Genomic DNA, 9,564 nt, shown 5'->3' on the forward strand with positions numbered 1-9,564 from the left:
AAGTTCCAACTCTTTCATTATTATCACGGCGATTCCGAGGGTAGGCTGGTCGCGTCAATTTCTTCAGTTTCCTGGGATGGTTCGTTATTTCCGCCGTTCAACCTTCAGGTCGTTTTTGCGTATCCTTGGCGAGCGACCCCGACCGGAGTTTTATTGGCTTAATGAAAATTAACCGCTAATTGCGATTCGGCCCTATTACCGAGATTCAATTACAACAAGTAGACGAGAAAAACTGGTTAGACCTTGAGAGATAGCGATACAGTGCCTCTTGTTAGAAATTGTAGTCGCTCCTTACAAACTTATTTTCTTTCTATTTTCCCTTCTTATTTGGCTCGCTCTTAGTAACTGCCGTTGCTACCGACTCAACCCTTGCAAAGAAAATGCTCATAGATTACAGTAATTAAAGGTCATTACTTTTTATAATATTCAACAAAACAACGATGGGGAAAAAGGGGAGGTTACCGCAAAATCTATTTTTAATGGATACCCCCATCCTCTCACGATTTTAAAGTGCCCTTTTTGAATAGTCTATATTCCCAATATGGAATTATGTAAGAAGAACGCGAAATAACATAGTACTGAAACACGCTAATCCTCGAGCTAAACCAAATATGGAAGACTAGATGGTAGATAATTTTTTTATTTTGAGGATAATTTCAAGGTATAACCAACACTCGTAGGCGTTCTTATAAAATGGTCATTTCGAGTTTCAGAATTTCTCCGGAATTCAGTTTGCCAAGTTTTTAAGCGCATTATATTAAAAAATATACTTAAAGTTTTTCTTTACAAGCGTTTTATAATGACTGTGATTATATGAATTAGAAATATAGCTTCAAGTAAAAAGTATGTATCTGATATTTTTCCCGATACGAAAAGCAGACGCGAAACAAAGTTGATCCGAGGCTCCTTGCGTGATCTTAGTCCGTCGATCAGAAGAAATCGGCAGATCAGTTTCGAGCGCTCGAGAAGGATAAATGAAAAACCCTAAAATTATAAAACTTTACCTAATCCTTTGATAGTAAAATTAGGGGATAACAATACAGTTTACTAAAATACAATTAACCCCTTATATATGAAATCGGACGCGCCCCTGAGATTAATTATAAACTGGGGCAATGATGGCGAATAAATAATCATATACGCGTAAATTAAAAGCAACAGAAACGTGATATCGGGGATTTCGGAAAGGAACTTCCCAAATAGTATCGCGTAGTTCAGACGAGCCGCTAGTTTTCCTAGTTTCTGGAGAAGAAGTAATTTTTTCGCGAGGAGACGGGAAGACAGGTCCCTTTAATATTGGATCGAAGCCCACTGGGATCCGATGAATGAAATGCTTGTACGAAAAGCCAATGTGGAAAAAAACCCAACCAGTCAACGCAGAGATTCGTCGGAACCAAAACATGAAAAATGATTTTTTATATTTATTCTGGGGCTCGGGTTCTGGCGTGGTAGACGCATTAGATATGCTCCAAAAAGGTTTCAAAATGTCTTCTCACAAAGAGCGTAGTTTATTTTAGGAATAGCTCAAATATATGTTTGTGAAAGAAATTCGTATTTATAAACGCCAAGAGACGTCTGTAGAGGTCAGATAGATCAGTCTGAAGAAGTCAAGAGCGGGATCGAGTGGCTTACCCCTTTCCAACTTTCGCCATTTCCCCAAACTTCGTTGACTTTTGTTTGGCGATGCCCGACTCTCATATAACACTTATTTGTCTCATCCTAGAATTATTTTCATCACCTCACAATTTCTATCCCTTAAAAATAAAACGTCAATGGCTTTATATCTAGGCTAAGCAATTTCTCTTTTTTATGACGTAATATGTTTATAAACAGGAAAAGTTATTTCAAATAAAACAAACAAATCGGATATTCATTTTTAGAAAAAGTCTTCTCATAAAACAGGCTATAGAGTAATGTCGACGTCACCATGAATTTTCATATAGATAAAAAACTGCCAAAGCTACAGACCTATACTACTCTATATAGCTTAGTATTACACAATCAAAACCTTGAGGAATAGTCGAACTTGCGCAAGTTTAGGTTGTGGTTTTAAAAGAAAAATTATGTTTATAAGGTCAATTCGACAGGCATCAAGTTCATTTTCATCAGTTACAATTTAAAAAGATGGTATTTCCAAATAAATGGAAATATAATCTTTTCTGTCACAAGTAATTGACACACTAGGGTTTTAAATTGATTTTAAACCCCTTATCTTACTATCTTGTTCAGATAAATTAGGATTTCGTAGAATATTTTATTGGTATTGTAAGAAACATTTCCTTTGAAAATTTTGCAATTATCAGCACTCAACAAATTCAACCCTTTAAATCAATTGCCTATATAATCACCACCCTTGATTTTGATATCTAGTTTGAAACAAAGATCAATACCTACTCAACCAGTTGTTTTTAATAAGCTCGAAAACAACCCAAACTAAATAAAGCATCATAATTTGATGGATTTTGATTTACCAATAAACTTATTACCCCTAAATGAATTTTCATACAGAAATAAACTAAAATTCGTGCTTTTATTTCACTTAATAATAAATGTGAATGGTTTAACAATATTAATACAACGACGCCTTAAACAAATAAAAACATGTTAATAACAGCTTATTAAATTTATTTTTGATTTAAGTTGAAAAATAATTTAAGACAGGCGATGCTATTAATTAACAAAAAAATGACTAGATAAATTTAATAAGAAAACATAATACTAGGTACTTTCTACATAGAATTATGTTGTAATTATATCAGAAGTAAATTAACCGAAGTTATCAGATCGCTATATTGGCCACGTTAGAGACATTTTCCTTATGGAACCATAGTTTAAAGCATCCTTTAAAATTTCATGCGCTAAGTGGCTATCGAGCCTAAGTTTTACTATCGCCACCTACCGTCTCTCTGAGTAAACAGTTAAGCACTGTACTGATGTTACCCATTGTTAGGCTTAAGTTACATTTCAATGGATAAGATAACACGTGATATTGAAATGATGCTTGCCTGTCTTTACATAATTTAGAAACACGCACTCACAATTTTTCACGTAATTTTTAAAGGGTGCACTTAAATCACAGAATTATATTCAACGTTTACATAGGGAATATAGTACCCACAATTCTCTAGTGCAATTTATTGTGGGAGAAGATGGGGCTGCACATCAGCTTCGTTTTAACTAGATTTTCATAAGGAAAATGCCTCCCAGTTTTTAGGTAAATTCCAATAACTTCGGTTCATTTACTTCTGATTATATAGCTTAAATATAAGTTATTTATTATTATGGCAGGGGTATTTCGGTATACCAGAATATTAAAATTTGTTTCGCTACTGCAGCCCAAACTAAAATATGACTAAAAATTGTAGTTTTTGTAGAGAGTATTATCGTTATGGTGTTTTATAGTTTCGTTAATAAAAGTATTGATAAATTTTTCGTTATATAAGAGGATATATATATAAAATTTTTGCTAAAACCAAAACTTTCTTTTTTCAATATTTTTTTCTTTTAAGTTTGAACATTTCCATAAGTACCAATCGGAGGTCGATACATTTTTGGCAAAGCCATCAACTGCAAACCGTTAAAAGCGTATTTCCTTACGCCGACATTTTTATAAGTGTTCTCACGCCTTGTACCTTCGCTATAAACGAGAAAATTTTATTTTTATATTCAGAATGTGTTTATATAATAGTTATACAGGGTGTCCACCAAAAACGAAAAATTATAAATAACTGAAAAAGTGTTTTTTTAATTTCAAATATCTATGGAAAATTCCTCCTGCAGGGGGGGGGGGGGGGCATTTACAAGTATAAAATTGAACCATGTCTTCAAGGTCATTCAAAAACTAACTCGAGAACCATTGGGTTTACGGATTTGGTTCCAATTAGAAAGTTGTTACTCGCCATATTATTAGTTCAAATAACCTTGATTAGACCAAATTTGACCAATCAGAAGCAGATAAATTGAAGGTTAATGAATTGAACTGGATTTCTGTAAGATTGGTTGTCATGATGACATTTCAATTAACATATTGAACAACACAAGCGTGTATCATAGCCGGCGGTGGCATAATAGAACCATTGTAAACTATTGAGTGTTTATTTGATTTAGTCACATTAAAACTAATCAGATTATTTTATTATCAAACACTGAATTCATTAACCTTCAATTTATCGGCTTTTGATGGTCAAACTTAGTCAAATCAAAGTTATTTGAACTAATATTGGCAAGCAAAAACTTTTGGAATGACCTTTAAGACATGGTTCAAGGCCATTCAATTTTACACTATTAAATGTCCCCCTGCAGGAGGAATGTTCTATAGAAATTTGAAATTTAAAAAAAGAACGTTTTTCAGTGGACACCCTTTATATAACTGAAGAAAATACCTTCTCATGCATTCCAAGGCTCGAAGCATTTCTTTATTGTTCAAGTGAAAGCACTTTTGTAAGAAAATGGCTTGTTCTAGAGTAACCGACATTGCCGTTCTATCTTTGGCACTCTTACAGCTTGTGAAACGAATACCACCCAATCTCCGACATATCTTTAAAAGATTGGAATAAAAATTTCAAAAACTAAATAATATGTCTATAATGTGACTTTCCAATACCTCGGCTGCTAGGTGTAAAATTTCCACATTTTTACACTTTTTAGAGTTAATTTCCATTTGTAACTTATCCAGTAAATTTGAAACTGATGAAGCTGAAAATTTATGGAATTTTACGCTCTGACATTTTAAATAAGAGTTTCAGAATGAACAACTAATACTGACCATTTATTTTGCCCATTTTGGAATTCATCGAACACCTGGAGACTCTTCGGAAATATTCTCTCAAATGGTTTAAACTGTTGGAATTAATTTTCTCTTGCAAAGAAACATCCCCAAATCTATTTCATGCAGAATTTAAGTTTAATTTTGTTATCAATGATAACCTACGTTCACACATACTTTTCGGCTAAAGTTGCTTTCTCGTTAATACCAATATTAAATAACATACAACTAGCTGTGAATCGGCAGCTTTTGGAATAGGCATCAGAGAGCATAGACATCAGGGGTTCAGGAGCAGGTATTACAACGGATAAAAATAACCTGTAAGGACAAAAGTACTCAGAAAAGAACATTTTTATAATATGCGAGGGGAATAAGAGGTACCTATTTCCTTCAACTCTTGGCTGTGGTAATTTACTGGTACTCGATTCCAACCAAAAATTTGTTCGATTAAGGTCATCAATAGCCACAACAAAGTCTTCCAACATGCCTGTATTATCACCATAGCAACTTAAAAGACCTTCGAATTCAATAAGTAGACCCGCAGCTATAATTTGTTCCAATAAAAATGGATCTGGTGGGCGACACCAGAGCAACGTCATTATTCCAGTTACGACTGATGTTAACTTTAATAAAAATATGTTAAAATACATTCTGGATAAGTTAAAACATTTGATAGAGGATATTAAATTACAGCTTGCGAGAAAACAGCGTCTCTACGATGTCTTATTTCCTGACTAATTGTGGAATGTTGGGGTAATTCTTTAAGAGCGAGAAGGCCATAGGTTAGTTTAGCAGAACGACAGAGACCCTGCATGGCTTGCCGTAGTTTGCGAACACTGGGTACCAGTTCAGCAACCCAACAGCTTTGAACATTAGGATGCTGTTGTTGTTGGAGCGTAAGGTTTTGAATTTTACTCGACATGCACATTATGCTCGCTTTGATATTCAAATGAGTTAAATCCTAAAAGGGATAGCCATAATTATTCTTTTAAATCCAATTTGGAAAGGATCATTGAAATTACGGTATGTACAAGAGGTTCAAATTCTTCAGGAGAACCAACGGGAGACGGAAGACAATCGGCTAAGGAAGTTTTACAAATGTGATCTGGCGAATTTGTGACACACTTTTTTATTGGAATGCTACCCTCCTCAAATTTACGAATCATTTTCTGTTCATCAAATTGTTCAATTTTGGTCGAACCATTCAGGAATTTTTCACCAACATACAAAGATTTTTCCATATTGTCTAAAGATTGACCCAAGGCACCAAACATATTTGATAAAGGCGCTAGATTTTGACGCGGAGGTGCCACCATTTCGGGTGGCCTAACTTCCTCCCAAGCTAATAATGCTTCCTCAACTAAACCAGCGCTACAAACCAAAGTCAGTTGTTTTGCCTATAAGAATTACAAATGAAAATGGTTTTTTAATTTAAAGAAAAAATATTTATATGCCATATTTAAGGCACTAACCTTGCTACTAAGCGAATTCACAACAGTTTGCATATCTGAAGCTGATCTTTGAGAACAGAAATGAAGCATTTGTTGCAAATCAACCTCCATATCTGACTGCAGCTGCTCAACCCTTATTATGGCTTCAACAGCTCTCGATAAAGGATCTGGACCCAAAACTCCAGTTGGCAGACCATTACTTGGAAAATTCAAAAGATGTTAACAAAATTAAAAACAAATGAATTGTGTATAAATACTGACTTGCATATGGGAAATGTGGTTTTCAACTGCGTCAAGAGCCTTAAAAGCCCGCCGTGTTTGTAGTCGTGGGAATAGGCGGTAAAGGCACCAACTGTTATCATATCATGGACCCCAGCTAATCAAATTGAGGTGAATTAATGCTGTGAACCATTTATGGTAATATATGATTAATAAAAACACTAACTTTTTCTAGTTGTGACATTTTGGGCCCATAACCGTTGTAAATGAAGATTGACAGGTACAAAATCAAGCAACAAATCAGCTTTTTGACTAGATTTTTTCAGGTAACAATTTTTCTTTTTCAATATTGCCTCCAATGACTCTCGATAACGATTAATAAGCTGCAAATGCCGATCTACAGCCATTGCGTGGTTATTATGCCATTCCGGTCGGAGCTAAACGAAATGATAAAAGCAAATGTTGCTCAGAAAGTTACGAGCTATTTACCATCGAAAGAAAACACCAAATAAAACAGATATTTCCTGAACTTTTTCAAATATAATTACTTGTCCTAAATTAAGTAAAACATCCACCAACTTTTGCTCTTCCTTAATCCACAAATTCCTGTAGGTTATTTTATTCTTATTAAAAGCGCCTCTGATGACTAAATTTCAGGCAAAATAACTTACAATAAAAGTTGAGGAACAAGAAACGTTAGTCGGGGTTCGGCCATTATTTCATGAACCCTGACCTCAGCCCCTAAGCCAGTATGGAATCTATATGTTTGGGAACACAAATTGTGGTAGAGTATTTTCAGGTAGGCGTAGAGCGGACAATTAGCCCGAGATGATAGACACGAAGGCAGGGAGTAACTTCTGGGTCTATCAATCTGATAAAGAAATAAATTAATAAACGCATGTTTTAACTGTTTCAACGTATTACCTTTAACCAAATGCTCCCATCTTGTGGAGAAGCGGATTTGGTTTGTCTACTAGTCATAAATGCAGCAGGTGCTTCTGATTTTAGCTCGCAAGCCATGACAGATATAAACCCCATGCTACGACAATCGGGAGATCTTAAAAACACTTCATTTTATTAATTAATGTTTTGTATTAAAAAGAAAATCTAACATGCATACATTAGAGTAAGTCTCATAAAACTATTTTTGATTTGCAATAAAGTTCCGACTGTAAATACCGACTCTCCCAACAAAATTTTCTATAAAATAGTAAAAAACATTAAATTTTAATAAAGAATTAACGATTTGAAATTTTTCCCATCTCAAAGAAAACTTACAGTGGCTGTAACCCTTTCACGAACATGGTAAACAGACAATTTCACTCGTGTTGACATGTGTATTTGACTTTTTAAAAAACCAACAGTGGTAGAAAAGGTAGGATTACTACATTTCTACAAAAAAATATATTTATTAGAGTCAATTGGCAATGAGAAATTTCCAAGATAACAATATCAACCTGAACTACTTCAGTGTGAGCAAATTTTGTCCATTCTATGGAAGGAGGTGTAAGAGTATAAATATAAACGATGGGGCTGGGAGGTTGACCATCCGCATCGCATTGTAGGTTATCACAAGCTACATAACATATGACCAGATATTTTAATTTCATATAAAATCAGACCATTTGTCGGATAAAAACATACCTAGGCACAATTCTAAATTAGGCTCGTCAACTAAGGGATCAGTATGATCTATAATATTAAATTATTTGCTTAATTCCCTTTTAATATATTATAAATTGAACATCATACCATCCATATCTTGAATTCCACCACACTGTAAGGTTTTGGCTCGTTCCTTGGAGCATAACCTCGCCTGATTTATTTTAGTTTCTAATTTTTCTTTTAACGATAAAAGCTGGGAGCGCATAAACTCGTAGCTAGCCATGTGCAAGGCTTGAATCCACAACTCTCTCTCAGTTTCGGAGAAAGCAGCAAGTTGTTGACCATTTTCATCCCCATCAAAAACTTTAAAAATCATAATAGTTTACAATCCGTAAAGTTTATTTATTAATAAAAACAACAAACCTAACGTAAATGAAAAAGGAACTTCAGTACTACTATCTAACGTAACGGAACAGTCCTCCAATACTATAACCCCAGCAGGCTCAGAGTACTGCTTTAAAAAAGTTTTAAAATTATGTTTTAAAGATATAAAAAAAAGTCTCTATTACCTGGTCTTTATTTTTATAGTAAAAAAGTAAATTTCCCCGTAATCTGAACCATTTTTCTTGGAACACATCTGATCTTCTAAATAAACCTTCCTGTTTCTCTCTCAAGAGTAGAACACCCTCTTTATCAAATTTGTAGGAAGGTTGAGCAGCAACGGCTATAAGCTCCTTATTATTAAATCTCATTCTTCCTCAATTTATGTGATAACTGCAGCAATGAAATCAATATTGGAAAACAGAAAGTACTATGTGAAGAGCTACAAAAATGTAATTACCCATCTCAATACTTTTGAAACTTATGTAAATGTTTAGAAACCTTCTGGTACCCAAATTTCCCAAGGGATACGACACCTGACTAGTTTGTTTTCTCCAAAACATTGAACCGAGGCTTATAAATAAAGTACGGTTTAATCTTAACAAATATCGTTACTTAAATAGATAGTGAATATTCGGTTAACGGTAAAGTATTTTTTAATTCTCAGTGGAACGTACTATATTTCATAAACGTACTTATTTTCGATATTAGTAAAGTAAAAATTTCGCCGTTCAAAATTACATCCACATTTTATACTAAACTTTGTTTTTTTTTATGGAGTATAATAAAGGGGACAATTTCCCCAGATGGCGATAGTGCATGAGAAGCTCAAGAACGAAAATCATGGAACCAGACTTGGAAATAGTGATATTTTTAACAGGGGTCCTACGGGCTCCCGACCCCCCATAACTTTATTTTTATTGAGGGCAAGGGGGGGTTCAGAACCACCGTAAAAAAATAATTTCCAGAAATGTCCATGATATTTGTAACATATATTTTTTATTTAATTTGGGAGCCCCGGTGGCTCACAACCCCTTTCGAATGATTTATTTTAAGGGCCACCTGATTTTTTTTTAAGAGCCATTGGCCCCGAGACTCTCGCTATTTCCAAGTCTGCATGGAACTAAGCAAAGATAATTTATT

General features: G+C 34.4%; 1 protein-coding gene across 5 annotated transcripts; it reads right to left on the reverse strand.

Moving 5' to 3' along the window:
• Nucleotides 1-2,511: 2,511 nt before the first annotated feature.
• Nucleotides 2,512-9,163, reverse strand: LOC149923052 (inositol polyphosphate-4-phosphatase type I A). Of its 5 annotated transcripts, none has more exons than XM_090163083.1 (22): nt 8,882-9,163; nt 8,610-8,814; nt 8,464-8,551; nt 8,188-8,403; nt 8,080-8,127; nt 7,893-8,011; nt 7,714-7,827; nt 7,556-7,635; nt 7,360-7,492; nt 7,107-7,306; nt 6,984-7,041; nt 6,662-6,872; nt 6,478-6,592; nt 6,238-6,415; nt 5,797-6,162; nt 5,457-5,726; nt 5,147-5,388; nt 4,943-5,083; nt 4,766-4,881; nt 4,604-4,695; nt 4,383-4,537; nt 2,512-3,637 (listed from the first exon to the last, which is right to left on the reverse strand). In XM_090163083.1, the coding sequence occupies exons 2-22, from the start codon at nt 8,790-8,792 to the stop codon at nt 3,505-3,507; spliced, it is 3,258 nt and encodes a 1,085-aa protein (XP_090019209.1). In that variant the 5' UTR covers nt 8,793-8,814; nt 8,882-9,163; the 3' UTR covers nt 2,512-3,504. The 5 variants fall into 5 exon arrangements, with proteins under 5 accessions (XP_090019209.1, XP_090019206.1, XP_090019208.1 ...); XM_090163080.1 differs by having other exon boundaries at nt 5,788-6,162; nt 6,966-7,041; XM_090163082.1 differs by having other exon boundaries at nt 5,788-6,162; nt 8,464-8,554.
• Between the last annotated feature and the right edge of the window lie 401 nt (nt 9,164-9,564).

Source organism: Leiobunum rupestre, chromosome 11 (assembly GCF_980474605.1).
Source record: "Leiobunum rupestre chromosome 11, qqLeiRupe1.1.hap1, whole genome shotgun sequence".
Lineage (NCBI taxonomy): Eukaryota > Metazoa > Arthropoda > Arachnida > Opiliones > Sclerosomatidae > Leiobunum > Leiobunum rupestre.

Coding starts and splice junctions, on each gene's coding strand:
- LOC149923052 (XM_090163079.1), bottom strand. CDS start 8,792: ATGAGATTTAATAATAAGGAGCTTATAGCCGTTGCTGCTCAACCTTCC. Junction 8,012..8,079: donor TAATTTAGAATTGTGCCTAG/GTATGTTTTTAT, acceptor TATGTTATGTAG/CTTGTGATAACCTACAATGC. Junction 7,636..7,713: donor GTGAAAGGGTTACAGCCACT/GTAAGTTTTCTT, acceptor ACTATTTTATAG/AAAATTTTGTTGGGAGAGTC.